This window comes from Anser cygnoides, chromosome 17, assembly GCF_040182565.1.
Source record: "Anser cygnoides isolate HZ-2024a breed goose chromosome 17, Taihu_goose_T2T_genome, whole genome shotgun sequence".
In the NCBI taxonomy this organism is placed as follows: Eukaryota; Metazoa; Chordata; class Aves; order Anseriformes; family Anatidae; genus Anser; species Anser cygnoides.
The window spans coordinates 3,573,298-3,591,694 of NC_089889.1; the positions used below are offsets into that span (position 1 = coordinate 3,573,298).

The following is an 18,397-nucleotide window of genomic DNA, read 5'->3' on the forward strand; positions in this document are numbered from 1 at the left end:
TGAATATGAATAGCACTGGAGAGAATGGAGTGAAAGTAAAGGGAGGTTATAAGGAAAAGGCAGTGAAAGAGCTGAACCGATTTACCTGCTTGTTTCAAACGCTTGTCAGGGAAGTTCTGTTTGGGTTTGCTGCAGTGCTCATGAAAGAACAAGACCATTAATGGACCCACGTTAAGTTTTCTAGTGGTGGATTCCTTGTGAAAAATGCTGCTTGCTGAATGCTGCTTTTGAAGGATACTTCTAAATTCTGCCTGTTAATAATTTAAAATGGTGGAAAAAACTTGTTCAGCTAAATACTGGAGTTGCACTGGGAAGTCAATGTTCTTTTTTTTTTTTTTTTCCCCCTCCCTCAATCCCTCTTTTGAGGGAAAATGTTAATTAAGAATATGAAATACCATGAAAATTCTGAATCTATTGGTGTAGCCAGGAAGTATATTCAAGCAAGTCATCTCCAAGTATTCAGGCCCAATTTCAACATTTTAGAGTAAAAGGGAAAATGAGTAATTAGCATCCTTGATTTCTCACCAATTCTAATCTTATATTAAAAGCAACCCACATGGCAGAAGTGGAGGCACAAAACACTTTATATAAAAAAAAAATAAAAAGACTGTGCATGGGTAGGACAGTTCTTCATTAAATATCTTAAAACAAAAGCACTCTAATTTTAGAAACAGACCTTCACAAGCTTCCTTTATGACAGCTATTCTGGCCTTTCCACTGCAAAATAATCACATAATTGGTGGCTAAACATCTTGAACAAGGACAGAATTTGAAACACACAATATGATTAAAACCTACATTATCGCTGATGTAATATCCCAGAACCTATTATTGTTCTTGGGCTAGAGGAAAGAATCTAATTAAACATTTATTTAATATTAAAATGCAAACGAAAATATCAATGTTGAACAGTAATTCAACAACATGCCAACTAGCAAGTACATATTTTTCACCAAGAAAAATGCATGTACGGTCACAAAAATAGCTTGGATTTCATTTGGAAATGCGTGCTTATAACTGCGGTCAGAACACTGGCATGGCACAAAACCCCTAACTAGCATATTAAAACAGGAACTTGAGTAGTTACATGTCCTGGGGTGTCGGCTGGAGTTGAGCTGCTCATTGGGAGACAACCTGGCCACTGTCAGTCTCATTAATCCCGGTCCTCGTGATATCAAAGTATTACTCCCTGAACTGTTGGGAGACACCAAATAATTTAGAGCAGTATTTTACAAACATAGCCAGAGGCAGCCAAACTAGCAAAACATATACCAATTTGCAGCCAGCCAGCCATAATGAAAGTATTCCTCACAGTTTTTTGTCACAATGAAAAATATCCAAGTTATAAGACTTAAATTAAAAGGATTTACCATATAGCAGTGGTTATCTAACACTGGTAATTCATGTTGCTTTTTGTATGAAAATTCAAAATTTACTATTAGCTATATTTACAACATAGCATAGATACTTATAAAATGGTGAGGAAAATGAAGTGCAAAAAAGATAACACGGTCATTTTCCAAAAACAAGCTGCCTTTTAGTTTCTTCTTATTATACATTGAATATCATTATTTAAAAATAATTAATATTTCTAAAAATATTACAATACAGGATAAACATCGATTCCTCAACAGTAACAAAAATATGTTTAAAATATAGGTGGCTGTTTGAAGTACAAAATATTGCTGTGTGTAAAGGGTAACATAGTTGTAAAACTACTATTCAGGGTTTATAAAAATACAAAACAATTCTGCATTTACTGAGTGCATAATTATATATTAGTGCAAAAAAAAGCTTATTTGAATTCAAGAGTGAATTGTCAAAGATTTGCAGAGGTACGTAAAACATGAAATCTTTTCAGAGTCATGCGTATTGATCCCAAATCCCTGTTAATCCTTTCCAAGCGATCTTCCAGGGCTTCCTAGCAGTTAAAGAAAAGAAAGGGAAAAAAAAAAGGATTTAATAACATACAACAAAATCCAGTGATCCTTCTAAAATGAATAAACTACTGTTATTCCTACATTCAGCTAGAATCCTTTCTGATATATTGCTAGCATATTCTGTTAGCATCCAAAAACTAGAGCCAGACCTGTAGATTTATCATATTTTTTTTTTAATGTGTGTGTGTGTATTTGTGGGTTGTTGACTTTTTTCTTTTCCTTCTGCTTCCATTCCTTTTTTTTTTGGCTTGGGCATTCGGAGTCAGACCAATAAAAATATTATATAAACATTTAACTATTATTTTTTGAATTATTGTCATAAATCACACAAACTTACACCTTTTACAAGATAATTCAGTGTGTGTTTATGATTAAATTGAGGTAAATTCCCCTTTATCTTTTAATGCTTTAAAGTCTAGAGACAGCATTTTAAACAGATTCACAATTCAGCCATATTCAGGAACAACTCTCAGTGGAATAGTAATTTCCATAGTAATTGCACTTATATCGATTTCAAAATTTGAACTTTCATCTAAACTATGTATCCTCAAATTGTGGAAGAGCAACTGAAGAGAACAGTTGTAGGTAAGTTTTTGCACCTGATTTAATCTTGCTTGCAAAGTCATTCTTCCAGCAGAACAAGGAATTCGACTCAATGCAGCCTCAATCTAGTAACAGAAAATATTTCAGATGTAAATTAGAGCTTCAAAAGCCAATATATTCCTTCCTAACTAATCTTACAGAGAGAGAGGGGTGAGGTACATAGGCTAGATACATGTCCAATACTGTTCTTAAACAACAACTTATGTTACCATAACACAATGCCACACCAAACTAATACAAAAGTTAATCGTATAAGTAGACACTCAAGGAGCATTTTGAAGAGAGCGCTCTTAGTTGCCAAAATAGCCTTCCTTGTTTGAAAGGCTGAGCTAAGCCACTGTCCACTAAAGAAGAAAGTAAGTTTACTCCAACCCTTCCATCCACACCGTGTTCATGTTAAAATGACTCTCCTTTAACAAAGTTAGGAACAGGAAAGGACTGTAGTGTCAGAAGCAGAGCAGGGAATGATAATGGCACATTCCCACATTAACGATGGAAATTACCCATGAACTTCAGCCATGCGTGGGATAGGTAATACAGCTATACCCCTCACCTCTCGTACAGTAACTATGTTTAGTCACAACTTTAAAATAAAAAATCATCTTTGCCTGTTGCTTTTCTTGAGTCAGCTCATCAAAAAGCCTCTCTGTTTCAGCCAGAGTCTTAATCCTCGGTGCATACTTGATGTCTCCCTCACAAGGTGACAGCAACGGCTCATAGTTCTGCGCTACGCTCCTCTCATCCCATGCTGTTGCCTTCTTCATTCCAATATTGACGGATTCAGCACAAGAGCTATGTCTGACACCTGAATGCTGCCTTCCTATCAACAAAACAGGGCTCTTTTATTTGTTTTGTAATTGTCTATTAAATTATTAGATAGGATAGAAAAAAAAAAAACAAACAAGAATAGCAGCGTGATCTTGGAGGTATATAAAATGATAGGAAGTAGCAAAGCCTCATTTGCTTGCCTTAAGCAAACTTCCCAGAAGAATGCAAAACATTTGGATGGGTCATCTTTCAGCGATCTTTATAAAACAGCATATTTTTTTTGTTAACAAACAGATTAATGCATTGTGCTCATTAAGAATTACTGGTACAACATTTCTAAATATCACCATGTAGACTAGCTGTCATGAAAACACCCATCTAAATAATTACATTAATAAAAACAAAAGCAGAACATTGTGACAAGAATTAGAACATTAGAAAGATTTGGTTCAATCAATCATTTCAAAAAAATCTTAAACAACTGGCTTTATTATATTTACTCTTTCTGTTACTAAACATTGCATTACAGATAGGAATTTTATTAGTTTGACTGAGTATGTACATCTTAATATAGACTCTAGTAAGATATGCATTGCATAACTGAGTTAAGCATAGGGAAACATATTGCCCTTCTTTCTCAATTTAATTATTTTTGTTTTTCTGTTGCGTTTGTGCACACACGCATATACATAAAAATAAAATCCTGTATGAATGGTATTTCTCAATCTACAGTAATAAGACAAGATAGAGAGGATTTGGGGAAATTGAACCTCATAGAGTAACATGTCAGCTTTCTATTTAAACAGCTGTTACCAATGTGGAAGAAATTATGGTAAAAATGTTTCTGTTGGGAGAAAAAGTACATTTTATAAACTCAAAAAAAAAAAAAGTACAAAGAAACATTTTCCCCTACTTTGGAGGATTACCTTCTGTATCATCTAGTGAGAGAAACTGGAGCCTTTTTCTTGGATTATTGTGCTGTAAAGTAGAGGCAGGACCAGTTTCCAGGTCATCTAGAAGTATATCAAATCTACAGAATGAGGAGCACACAACAGTTACTCACTAGAAATAATTTATCAGCTGAGGTAGTATTTAGCCAAGACACTTAAAGGTAGGAAATAAACAAATTGTTTATAAAACAATTTCCACAGTAGTACCATATCCCAATACACTCCCAACTGCATATACCAAAATGCTTCATTCATGTGTCTTTCTTCTGGAATAGGCCAAACCATCACTCCTGAACATACTCAGCTCCCACACAGTCATTCTCAAAAACCAGAGTGGTGCTACGCATTTCTTCTTCCTCACACGTGTCCTACACTTTAATCCTGCAGCTAAGCGTGTTCTCTAAAACTCTACAAGCTTTGCCAAGCAAAGACCTCTACAGAAACCATATTATGTAGCTCGGTTACCAGAAAATTCAGCTTATGCATCTTCTAACGTGCTTATAAATGACGCAATAGGTAGATACTATTTTCAACTTTTATTTACATTTCCTGATAAGCTGCCTGTAAATCTGGACTTACTCCACAAAACAATTCTTTTATAACCTTTTTGTCACCGATCAATGTCATTGCAAGATACGTAACAATAAACACACCACCTCTCCTTGGTAAATGCTAAGTTACAGAAATCATTCCAGATTTTTCTCGCCATGTTTTAAGAAGTAAACCTTAGCTTTATGTTTAGAAATCTTCACGACTCAGATTTTCCACAACTTTTTAAATGAACAAAAAACAGCAGGAACAGTATTAAGCCTGCATAAACATACTGCTGCTATTACAATCGTCAGAACACAATTGTATTCACAAAATTCATACCTTGTCACTGTGTTTTCATTTTTGCTAAGCAAATGGCTAAATCCAGGAGAGAGGTTTTCTTTTGGAGATCGTTTTGGGCTGTACGTCACAGACACTGGCGCCAACATTATCTCTCGTCTTGCTGTGAGAGACAAAGTACATTCAAGTACCTAAAATTCTCCCTGCTCAGTATTTCCCATTCACGTGATCTTATGTTTACATCTTTACAGGATGCTTTTCAAAGCTGTCTATGTTTATTTAAATTATATGAAAAGGTCATCACAATACAGAAAAACTAAATTCTTGTGTTTTCTATGATTTTAGAGCTATTTTTTTCACATTGTCTACTAGAATAATGCAGAAATCATACTTTTATTTTTCTTTTTTCTAGAGCAACCTTCCATTATTTATATACCTTCACTTGTGCGCATGGGTGTGTGTGCAAAAAACATGAACCAAACTTCAGGAAAGCACTTACTTGGAGTATTTGATTTCCTGTTTGAAGGAGGAAGGGATGATGACCTCTGGCCACAAGGGGAGCTGTACCGTTTTGGTCTCTGTTGGTCTTTACCTTTCTCTGGGGATCGGTTAGCAACACAAGAAGTTTCAACAAATCCAACTGTTTGACGTCGAGTTGTTGTTTCTAATTAAAAATAAAAAGCGACTACATTAATCAATACTTTTTTGATACAAGAGCTCACAAATGTTCTCTTGTATTCAGCTTTTACAACTGCACTTAGACTGCCTCGTGCAAACGTTTGTGCTGTTTTACTTAAGACTCATTTCCTGCCCATCATATTCATGAAACTGATCGTTTCGCTAACTTATGAGAAAGGGTGCTTTGCAGCACGAGGGACATCTGATGTTAAATAACAGACAACGAAAAGCAGGACAAAAGCTTCTTTTGGTTAAGAAGATTGGAGTACCCGCCTGAACCAAGACCATAAGCATTTAAGAATGACTCGATGTTTTGTAACTACAAGGCTTCCCAAATCAACATTAGAATGTCTCAGTGCAGTTCCACAATACATATGCCAGCTTTCATAATAACATTCTGATACAGCACTATGGGAACAAAACTAAAATGGATTTAGAGCCAGCCAGAACTCTGTTAGGGCTCCATTAACTGTTTATAAATACTACGTTATTCTTAGAAAAAGGACATCAACTACTCTCTAGCTTGAGACCTAACAGCAACCTTTGCATTCCTTCTATTTTAAACAAGTCCCTTAGCTGTATCATTTTGAATTTTCTTTGGAAAACTCCAGAAATCTGCATGCTAAAAACCACATTCATTTCACCCCATCACTGAAGACGGATGGGCTTTCATGGTGAGAACAAAACCAAAAGACATGCAAACAAAAAAAGGCCCATAAAGACAAGTTTAGGAATATAAAAATAAATAAATAAAATTACTAGCTGACGTGTCTTCTTTTTCTGTCTGTGTACCCCAATCTTTAAAAGCTTTTCCTTCTTCAAGTTCTTTAAAGGCTTTTATAATTGGTGCTTCTGACATCCCATTTTCCTTCTTTTCAATCGTGTTTGTTGAAGAGTCTTCTTGTGAGGAGTCTTTTTCAGGAGGAGAATGGTGCCTTAAAGAAAGGAGCAGGAAGAAAGATCAAATTTTCCAGCTTTATTTCAGCAATCCAAAAGCAAGCTGAACAGAAAAACTGGGAGAAATTTATTTTGAGCTTTACAGTTGCCAAAGCAAGATTTTTAGAGTTGTTCTTAATTTCAGCCAAGAACCTCAGACGATCGTGTTACAGCCAATCCAAGAATCCAAAATATGAGTTAAGCTTGATAATTTGACATCTTCTTCAAAGTAAATACATACCGACAGAGGCTTTAGAAACTTCTGAGGAAGAAGGTAAACTACTGAGAAATGAAACTATACCTGAAGCTTCACACTAGCAGCAAGTTGCAGCCAAGCACATCAGCTCACATCATATACAACAGAGCACTTCTTTGTGTCCAGACTCAGAGTAGAATTGGACACAAACATGGAGAGCATAAAGCCAGCAGCACCAAATGCAGTTAAAGCCTTCTGATATTTCAAGGAAGGTACTGAAGGCTACAGCTGTTTCTTTCATACCAGGTTCCTTCATACTAGAAAGAAGGTTGTTTTGCTTTTCAGGGATGGTTTAGCATCTATAACACTGAGACATGTTTTAGAACTCTACTTAGCATCCGCAAAATCTGGAAATATGAATCTGGTTTATTTTCAATAAAATTATGTTTTAGAATTGTTCAACTTCACATCACAGTGGAGACTGAAGGATACCAGCTCACCTTGAAGGAATATAGGTTTCTTCTAATCTGTTGTCTTTTGGGCTTTCCTGGACTTCCAAGGGCTGGCCAGTGAAGATTGAATACTCTGCTCCTGGTATCAGCCACTTTCGCCTGCTGACATCAGGAGTTGCCAACTTGCTGTGGGAACAAAAAAAATTTCTGAATTATGAATGGTTTTGATTTATTATTTTTTTAAAAAATAATAAAATAATATTATTTATTTGTTCTACTTAGAAACAAATAACAAATATACGATAACTTTGTAAATACTGTAGAAAAAAAGCAGCTTTTCAGGTCTTTAAGACATGGAAGCACCAAAACAGAAAAGACACCAACTTCTTATTTCTTTAACATACATTCACAGTCCACACTGGAGTATGCATTTTAACTTCCACACTACTCACAGCATACCTGTAAAAACTATAGTTAGAAAAATAAAAAGCAGTAATCAGCCTCTTAAATCAAAGACATAAGGGCACAAAGAAAACCTCTAATGTCTAATTGGACAATTAGATTTTATTCCCAAGATCTTTGCTGAGCATGGAAATCTATATTCAGCTTAGAAACTGAGACCAGTCTTCACGTAGGAAGACTAGAGACAGTCTGCCAAATAACACGTGTGTTATCTGATTTTTATTTTTTTAATCATTTCTTGGCATATGAAGTCTTGGGATTACAGCACATGTGTTTAATCCAGTTTAGCCTATGGACTGACATCTTTATCCATTGTTACCCAAAACACATTAAAAGTATTCTAAAGCACATGACCTGTTTTCACATTACTGGAATATTCACTTACTTGGCACAAGAGGTTCTTAAACGACTTTCGGTAATATGGCGAAGTTTCAACATATTTTCATGTTCCACCTGCTTGAGCTGAGCTTCAAGTTTTGAAATCGTCCTAATGTAGAAGTAGCAAAGATGCATAATAAGATGATTTAGAATATATAAAGAGACATCATATTTCCTGGAGTTTACTCATTTTTATTCAGATATCCTGAGTAGAGCAGAAGAACAAGAGTAACTACGAGATTTCTATCTATCCATAAATACGTAGATAAATATCTGTTTGTATTCTAAGTCAAATAAGTTAGGTGACCTAGCTAGAAAGACAAGACCAGGAGATATTGCTGTGGATCAAAGCGTTCAACTCCTAGGGGCTTTGGGAGGGGTAAACAAATGTTTTTCCTCCTTGAAATGAGGAATCTATACAAAGGACTCCCTGACTCTGATTTTAGTGGGTGGCTCCTTCTCCTGTGTGTCACTCAGGTAACGACCAATCTGCTGCTCATGCAGTCCACATCTTCAGTGCAACACAATTTTAGGCATTCCTTGCTTGGAGGATAGAAAGTCAGGGTTTTGGAACAGGATGTAAAAATTGCTTTTTTCCACTTTATGGGTATGGAATGATCCCTAGCTAGCAGTATCAACAGTCAGGCAAGAAAAATAGAAGCACTAATAGAAATACCATACTGAACTTTCTTTCACACTATCTTCATTTCCTCAACAGTACAATAAAAATTGAAGGCAAAGTATTTTTGGCTTCTTTCTACTTCTTCCTTAAATTCTTGCTATTCATTCTTTCCATTCTTTTTCTTCAAAAATCAGGTGATCTGAGTAACAAAGGACTGCAAAACATATGCCTGAAAATTGCATTTTCTTTTTCTGGTTTTAGTTTTAACTTTACACAGGTTAATGCCTGGTTGCTATGACATTTGAAATGGATTTTGAGGTGAAACTTGTAGCCACATTTCTACAAGAATTATCAAAAACCATGCACAAAAAAAAAAGAAAAAGATTTATTTCTAACAGTCTTGGTTTCAGCTGCTGAAGTAAAACAGGAACGGAGATAACAGCACATGTCCCAAAAAAAAGCTCAGAGGGAGATGAATGACATCACACCTCACCTCGCTGCAGTACTACAATGCCTGCCCTCTCAGAAGTCCTCTCTCCCACACCTCTCTAAACTCTGCTGAACTACTATGCTGTTTTACACCCTTGACTAGGAGTAGCTGAGAAATCCCAAACTGGAGGACACGTCCATAGCTGTAAAACCCTTGATGGTCATGACTCTTGCCTAGTGCCTGCCCAGAAAGCATAAAGCTCAATACGTATCTGTTGTCCCAACCACAAGATAGATCCAGGCAGCATGAGGGACGTCCATAGCAGGCATTATTTCTGCTATATATGGAACACTTTCTGTCCTTTATTCACGTTCAGGAGCCATAATCTTGAATTGTGGATTCCTGCCAGCATCCTCACTCCTGAAAACCTGCATAGAGACTGGTAAACTGAAGATGGGGGCTCCTGAGGAAACAACTTCAGTAGCAAAAGCTTGAGCAGCAGACTGGCTGGGCTACCTGACTGACACCAGAGAGGAAGCAATTGCAACCCACTGGAAGAGGTTGTGATCAAGGAAGTAAAAGCACACGCCACATTTCTTAAAAATAACAAGATTCTTCACATTTGTGCAAAGCCACGTCAAGCAACATGAAATACTTCATAAGATGTAATTAAAATTGCAAATATACAGACTTGATAGTCTAGGACTAAATGTTTGGGCCACAGGCTGTATTTCATATTGTTAAAATAGTAATAACATTCACATTTACCTTTTCAAATCAGAAATCTGGGCGTTTGCATCAAGCAATTTGTTTTCAGTTGCATTTAACGTATCCTACAAAGTACACAAGGAAAAAAGTAACAAGTCTAGAAACTACATAAGTGTCTACAGAAGAAAAAAAAAAAGAACTTCAATCTTGAAAATAATACATTAAATATGCTTTCCTATTTGAAATAGAGTTCCATTAAATTTCTTTGGCTTTGACTTCACAGTATTTTTGCCGTCTACAACTAGAACACAATATACTCTAAACTCAGTCTTTTTTTTTCCCTTTTCAGGGACTCTGAAGATGCAGTAAAAAGCTTTCAGCAGAAAGATATATGGATATTTCATTTTGTCTTTTCCTAAATACTTACGTTAAGTCAGTTAATTCTATGATACATTACAACAGATTTTACCAGCCTGGGTTTTTAATTAACTAGTGCATACTTACCTTTACTCTTTCATGTTCTTTTCCAAGGGACTCATATTCTCCTAAAAGCTAAAACAAACAAAAAACCAAACACATATGGAGAGTAAACATAACTAACATTTCTGTTGAGTGCTATAAAATAAATTCCTTGTCTAACATGCTTATAAGCACTATGGGATATACAGAGTGCATTTAAATATTATTTGTTAAGTTCTAGCATCTTCTAATCAGAAAAAAAAAAGTTATAGAAGGGACAAGAACTACATGCACAACATATTTCTAATTGTCATATAATTATCTTTAAAAGGAAATGACGAAGCTGAAGGAAACAGTAGAACTCTTTACTGGCTTTAAAGTCGACTTTGTATTTTCAAGTTTATTTGGAAATTAAATAAATAAAGGATTTAAAGCATCAAGTTGCTTTTCCACCTAGTACCCATTTTTCTGAAACAAATCAAACATTCCATAAAGCTGTTACTGAAGAATCAGAAGAACAAGTGCTTTGATTAAGCCTAAAATTATACATAAAATTAACAGTGATGACTTACAAAAGAGATTCAGTCCATTCCACATAAACTCAAGAGAACAAAAAATAACTTGTTCTGAAATTATTTCCTATATTACCTCTACAAAAAGATAAACTAATAGTGCATAAAGTAATAAAATACCCGAGAAAGGATACAGCAAATGTTATCACATCAAGTAAATAATTGCTGCCTTGTATAACTGTTTTAAAATATCTATCAGGTCTGTAGTATAACCTAACACCTAGCCTACAAAGTAGTCTACTGAATATTTCTGTTCCCTCAGATGTGCATTAAGTCTTGGAAAACTACTCAGAGTGTACCACTGCAAAAACACCCAGGACTTGCTGTGTTGGTAAAATGCAATGCAACTGTAAAAATCATTTCACATTTTCTTACTTACGTTTTGAAACATTTTATTTTCTTCCTTTAACCTTGCATTTTTATTATCGGATAATTTATAAGCTTTTTCAAATGCTTCCTCTAGATCTTTAAGCCTTGATTTTAGTCTACTGATCGTGTTATCCTTCTCTTTATTATTTGTGCGCATTTCTTCAATACGTTCCTGTAAAACTTTGGAAGTATTACTAACAGCATAAAAGCGTTCTCTCCAATCTGTCTGTAGAAGAAACACAACATTAATTATAATGCTTACCTAGCAGATTTTTAGTTCAGAAATTAAAATCATCCAAATAGAATAGTTCATCTACAGATGTACAAGATTATGCTCGTTTCTGTGAGGTATAAAGAACTAAAATCAAGAGTCAAACCCCCAAAAGACGTATATTCATTTTATATAACTTAAAACATCTAGAGGTTACGTCTCTAATCCCAATTTACTGTCTTGCTTCCCAGCATAGAAAAAAGTCTAAAAGGTGGAATGAATTAATCTCTCCAGGCATTTAACTTCCAAGACAGAATGCCCTGTTCTTTCACCAATAAATTCAACTCTGCAGTCATAAACAAACAGGTCTGACCTAGCCAGAAAGACTGTATAAGTACACTTATATAGATAATATTTTTGCCCCAGTGCAAATGAGATTTCCTCTTAATTACACAGCTCTAATTAGAAATCAAAAAGGAAGTAATTAGATTTTTTTTTTTAATTGATTCTGGTATAGAGTGAGACATCAGAAACAAATGACAATATTTAACTATTAAACTTCATTTGGCCCCTATAAAGGATTGTTTATAAACAAAAGTGATTATGATTCATGCAAGAGTCCTTAAGAAACACGGCTAGGAAAGTCGCCTGTGTAACATACTGGCTGTGTCATATTAAGAGAAAGGTTGAAAATTAAATACAGAAATACAGATTAGCTTAACAATGAATAGGTGCATTTTCTTACCCTTTTAGTTAAAAAGCAACTTGAATTAATATGTCACCATAAACATATACTTACCACTTGCTTTTCTAGCATATTATTCTTATTTTCAAGGGCTTTTATGCGAGCACTTGCTTCATTCAGAGCTGCATCTAATTGGTCACACCTACTTGGAAAATAGAGATTACAAAAATCTCTTAAGCTTTCAAATAATAAATCTACCCTTTATAGCTGCCTTTCCTTCCTCAAGCATCCCCTCTAATTTTGGTACCCAGCCTGGGACCTCTTCCCATAGTCTACAGCTGCTGCAGTGAGCACCCAGCACCTCTGCACGGAAAGGCTGCGGAGCTCGGAGGGCAAGCAGCAAAGTGGGAACATTTGCTCAGAACCATCTGGAGTCTGTGCACAAGAGCTCCACGACCAGAAGCAGCTGAGAGGCACCAGAGTGGAGTTCCACTTGAGCTAATTGATGATGCTGTGTGATAATTAATGACTGAAAGCATACCACAAGCTTCTTGTAACTCAGTAAATGGCTGCTCAGAAGTCACTTTTAATAGGTAGAACCCACTAGTGCTAGGAGAGAAGTACAAAGGAGTCCCAGCTACCCACACACGTTTTCAATTACTCTGAACGCCATAAATTTTGTGAAGTACTTTAACTGTCTAAATTTTTAATATGTATTTTGACTGGCAGTAATGATATAAAATCACATTGAACTTCTACAGCAATCACCCAAGTGGCACCAAGTACACAGGTGAGGCACACAGCCTCCGGCAATAGTATCTGGCCAAAGAGCACTGACTGGTAAATTGGCTTTGTAAAGCTACCAATGAATTCAAGACTTTTCCTGTAACATCTGGAAAACATCTGGTAGCTTTGGTGTGAAAGATAAAGTGGGATGATGTTCACCAGCATGACAGGCAAATACTATCTTACAACACTGATACTTCCATTACAGGTTCCTTAGGACTACCTCAGCCTGTCAGCCAGCTGTTTTTAAACAAAACTCACCCTACCTTCAGCACAAAATCAGGTCAAACAAGACCTCTGGTCCAAACATCCCACTTACCGCCTAACAATAATTTTAAACCAATCTTAAAAAGATGCATTAAATAACGTAAAATGTGTATTTAGTAGTAAAATATTAGTATCATAGATGCATGAAACATTCAGAATTGAGGAATGACAAACATTTCAAGATATTCTAAACAAGCATATGTAGCTTTTAAAGTAGAAATAATACCCTGTAACAGAGAAAGAAAAAGATGGATAAACAGTACCTGTCAGCAAGATTTTGATTGATTTTCTTCAAATCTTCAGAAGAAGCAGCTTTATGGCTTGCCTCTAGCTGCTGTTTTAAGCTATGTATCTCAGCATCATAGTAAGCCCGTAGATCAGCTATGTGTCGAGCATGTTTTTCCCTCAGATTCTGCCTAATCCTATATTCAAAATTAAGAACAAAAAAAAGTTTCCAGCTACCAACATGACCACACATTGCCAGCTACACTGATTCAGACATAATGAACTCAGCACATAAATATCTCTTGCAGAGCTTTGTTACAGTCAAATTGAAGCAAAGCAAATTTGTCATCTAAAGCAGTGGTGTCAGACACCCAAGGCTGGCATGGAAGTATTCACATTAATAGCACGAAGCTTAACTCTTTCTCCCCTTTTCTACCCAGTAGAAAATACGCACAAGAAATTAAATGGGAAACTCACAAATTGAACTATCTTGAAACCGTGGCCCTCTGCATGAGCCCTCACACATGGAATATATGTCACATCTGCTTGTCGCTGCGCAAATCATGAGAGCTTCAACAGTGATTGGGGGATATTTATTTTTCCTAAGTACAGTAATTCTGTGCTTATCCTACCATTTGACTCTAAATTAAAAACCATACCTACCACAGAACTGTGAAATTCTCTACCTAAATCAACATCCTCATACAGCCTGTGAAGTAAGCATGTATTTTTATTTTAATGTATACACAGAAATAATAAAAAATAAAACAAGGAAAACTGTTTTGTGTTCCAGTTAAGGCTCTGATATTCATAGGGATCAAGGAAGACAGTACAAACACCGTGCTTTAGATTAAATAGTATGGTCTCAAAGACATTTATAAGAAGTGGAAAATGACTGTTCTATCTCCACGCCACTTGTACTTCAGGAAGAAGAAAGAAAAAAAAAAGCAATGCCCAGCTACATTCTAAGCTCACAGAATGTGCATGTTTTGTTCATGTCACCAGTACTGTTCTTTCATGAAGGGACTAACTCTACAACTTAAAAGAAAAAAAAAAAAAAGAAAAAAAAACTCACTTTGACATTATAACAGGATCTTCAACAGATGTCACTGAAAGATTATATTCTGGTAAACTGTTGTCAGCACACTGAGTAATAGAAGATGGAGTTAGAGTTAATGTTTCTTCCTCCTCAGGGTTGAGTGAAATATCACTGTTAGCATCGGTATATGCCATTGGAAAAGGACAGCTGGCCTTATTTTCATTTGGAATTGTATGATTTTTCCAGAGGTCCAAATGCACAGCTCTGCTACCAGCAGGATATTTTGGAGAATCATCACACTGAGATGAATTGCTTGTCCGTGAAAAAGAGTCTGTATCACAATGACTTGAAAATCCAGGTTCTGCCATAGAGTCTGGAGAAAAAGGAGTAGTCTCTTCAGGAATATTGAAAAAGCAATGTCCTGGATTCTGCTGACCGGGTTTCATATGCAGGGTTGGGTCCAACGTCAAGATCTAGGAAATACGTTACAATACTAAAAAAAAATTGTTTTAACTTTTGGTCATGTAAACGGAATTAATCTGAATACATTAGTCATCTATATAATGTATTGCAGGAATTATAATGAATATTACTACAATTATTTGATATTTACAAACAAGTGCAAAGATGAAGAAATCTGCAGCTCAGAAGATGATACGTATACCCAATGCTTGCAATTTGTGTTTCTGACTTTCTGGTAGGAATAAAAGATATATCCAGCATCTGTAGCTGTCCAGAAGATTTCAGTCATATATATAAAAGAATTAGGATGCTTGCTTGCAGGCTAAAGCAATAACATTGCACAGTTACTAAAATCACTTTGTGGATTACATAAACAAGACAGACACATAATAGTCACTGTGTAGCCTTATACATTATGTGCACAAGTAAAAACTAAAGGCTATATCCTGGAAACGGGTACAAAAACAGATTTGATAAAGAATATTCCCACAACCCGTGCCTATTCACTGTCTGAGGTGGAAGGAACTTGTCTTGTAGGAAGTAGAAAGAAAACCCTGCTTCGGCAACTGCAGTCCCATGTGCATTTCTGCAGCTTCAGCAGATTCACCCCTGCATCACCTTCAAGGGTGTGCTGCAAAGGTGCTCATTTACCCAGAGTGTTCTCAGGGGTTCTTTTCAGTTGGATCCCCTCCCAGTCTGGTTCATCACAGCTGCAAAAATTGCTGTTCCAGCATGGCACTGGAGGTGGCAGCAGGTGCTGATTAACATGAAAGCAGCCTGTAAAACCCATCATACCTTCAAACAGAGATGTGGAACAAAGATAACATTACCTCTGGTGGGTGACTTGACTGGGAAGAAGGCATAAAATTCATGTCTGGCAGCTGCTTGTTTTCCCTCTGTCTTTTATGATAAATATCCTTCAATGACGATAGCTTCATTTCATCAGCAGAAGACGACTTAAACAGGCAAAATTGCTACATTAGTCTTTCTGAACACAATCCTTCATCCCCAGTTAAATAACTTTTTTTTTGGCTAATGAAACAGTTCAGAAAAAAAAAGGCTCTATGCAACGCACCCAATTTAAAGAACTGTCGTTAATGAGGCAAATACACCTTTAATATACTAGTTAGTCTCTTCTTGCCTCTTACACCATTTCTTTTAGATGACAGAAGAAGGTCAGTAAATTCCAAGTGGAGGTAGCCAGGGTAAATGAATAATGAAGGAGATAGTGAGCTAACAAAAGGAAGCTTCACGGAAAACTTCTCTTCTGAAGGGCTGATTCTTTCCATTTGTAGAAAAGGAGAAAGATGACAAATATAACACATCTTTTAGAACATGCACAAAGTTTACCTGATCTGGTGATACTTTTGTGGAGAAAACATCAGTGAACTCACTTCTGAGGTTCTCTGGTAAAGAGTGATACATGTCCTGTTCATCTAGTTTCCAGTACGAAAGTCCTAATGAAAAGAATCATTGGAGAAAAAAGGTTACAAATTTCAATCTCACAGCTATGGAGCTGGAATCCCCAAAACCATTAGAAAGATGTTACTCTGCCAGCTAACAACAGTAGTGTATTAATTATTAGCATCTATTGCTTAGGGATTTTACTGAAGTATTTGTTAGCAGAAGTTACAAAAATCTCAACGCAAAACATAAGCAACATACATAATCAGTATTGTATCACATAGCATCGCTAATTAAAGGTGCAAATTAGTGAAAATATATACTCTTTGGTGTTTGAGGTCATATCCTCATTTACCATAAGCTGCCACATTTCTAACAATGCCAGTATAGCTCTTAAAACTTATAATGCCAAAGGAATAATTCTAGACAGCCACTCAAGGTTACAAACTCTTCAGTTTGGTGCTCAACAGCACACCATAACATGCAAAAAGACAGGCTACCGGGACCCACCTACTGTGGGATGGCACAAGAGGAACATTTAAACAGTCTTTATCCCCCTTCAGTTTCTTATGTGTGGTTGTGTAGAAGCAATATACATCATTTGCAGGGCTACATCTCCGTATCCCTGTTTATTACTGAAGTGGATCCACTATGTTACGATCAAAACACATAAATTAGTTGTTTGGCTTTGACGAAAAATAAATAAATAAATAAAACACCCAATAAAACTGTAACAACAAAACCACACAAAGCTCCCCCGGAAAGAACAGAAGCAAAACCACACTAAAACAAAAAACAACCCCCTTCGCGCAGACGCACCCCAACATAAAAAAAAAAAAATTAATCCCAACATTACACACTGCATGATTTTGTTCTTGTTTATTCACAGAACTACTGAATCATTCCTTTGACTTACAGGAATTCTGCTCCTATTACCATGCACTCCTGTGATCACTAAACCATCAGTGGTGCTAATATTTTAAAAGGTCATTTCATCCCCTACCATGATTTTAGCAGTAATTACATTATGAAACAGTTTTAAATACAAAGCTCAGCCTTGAAGTACTGAGAAATTTGAAGAAAAATAAAATTGCCCAAAGTCCTGCATCTGCCAGCAGTGATGCACAGGAGCCACCATCAGTTTGAAACAAGACTAAGAGCCGCAGAATTACACTGTATCAAAAATTAACAGCTTTTCTGTGCTTATACCCTCTGTACCTCCCCAGAAGTATTGGAGGTATGTTCTAGTAAGTTCTAAAAATAGAAATCAACAGAAAAGGAAATTTAAGGAGAAGATATTAACAATACCTGAAGCTTCGGACACTAAGGAATTTGGGCTTTCAGTTGGTTGATTGAGGTAAAAAGTGTAAGGTGGCAAAACAGCATCAGCAGAGTTTGTCTAAAATTAAAAAGAGAACACAAACTTATAACAAAAACTGCAAGGCAAGAAAAAAAAATTGAGAGTCTAGTTTTAAAAAACTGTATGTAAATGCTGTTAGCCTTTTCACACAAACGGATTAAAGTTAGTTACGGTGATGGTGATCCGAAACTATACAATTTATGTTCAGGGCAATCAAAGCCAGAAGGGAAACCAAGATATGCCATACAATTAAATGATACTGGTAGTTTCTAATTCATGTGCCAGTCCACTTACAGAGCATTTTTTAGATGAGGCATTATAGAAATACACATTTTGGACAGTCAGCTAAACTTTCCTGCTCCTTAAAAGGTGCGAGTATATAGAGGGATAATGACTTACTGATAGCGTTACTCTTTCCTCATCCTAAGACTGGAATTTCTTATATTCAGCTGTTATGCCTCCACCTACCACAGGTCAGGAGGTAACATTGTCTACCATCTCAGATAGACAAGATACTACATACCCCCGTGTAAGATACTACGAATCCTCGTTCTCTTCACTCCAAACTTCCTCCTTCCCTTCACTCCAAACTTTCTAGGCAACC

At 36.1% G+C, this 18,397-nt stretch overlaps 1 protein-coding gene across 5 annotated transcripts in view; it reads right to left on the reverse strand.

Moving 5' to 3' along the window:
• Window positions 1-612: 612 nt before the first annotated feature.
• Window positions 613-18,397, reverse strand: part of MPHOSPH9 (M-phase phosphoprotein 9) — a 28,218-nt gene continuing 10,433 nt past the window's right edge. For all 5 annotated transcript variants that reach the window (XM_066979236.1, XM_066979233.1, XM_066979235.1 and 2 more), the window contains 18 exons: window positions 17,742-17,832; window positions 16,380-16,486; window positions 15,860-15,985; window positions 14,604-15,040; window positions 13,567-13,725; window positions 12,365-12,452; window positions 11,365-11,580; window positions 10,459-10,506; window positions 10,015-10,079; window positions 8,202-8,303; window positions 7,403-7,540; window positions 6,530-6,705; window positions 5,592-5,756; window positions 5,135-5,255; window positions 4,238-4,341; window positions 3,152-3,363; window positions 2,540-2,608; window positions 613-1,921 (listed from right to left, as the gene is read on the reverse strand). In XM_066979236.1, the coding sequence (XP_066835337.1) occupies window positions 1,820-1,921; window positions 2,540-2,608; window positions 3,152-3,363; window positions 4,238-4,341; window positions 5,135-5,255; window positions 5,592-5,756; window positions 6,530-6,705; window positions 7,403-7,540; window positions 8,202-8,303; window positions 10,015-10,079; window positions 10,459-10,506; window positions 11,365-11,580; window positions 12,365-12,452; window positions 13,567-13,725; window positions 14,604-15,040; window positions 15,860-15,985; window positions 16,380-16,486; window positions 17,742-17,832 (2,526 nt within the window). In that variant the 3' untranslated portion in view covers window positions 613-1,819. The remainder of the gene's footprint in view (window positions 1,922-2,539; window positions 2,609-3,151; window positions 3,364-4,237; window positions 4,342-5,134; window positions 5,256-5,591; window positions 5,757-6,529; window positions 6,706-7,402; window positions 7,541-8,201; window positions 8,304-10,014; window positions 10,080-10,458; window positions 10,507-11,364; window positions 11,581-12,364; window positions 12,453-13,566; window positions 13,726-14,603; window positions 15,041-15,859; window positions 15,986-16,379; window positions 16,487-17,741; window positions 17,833-18,397) is intronic.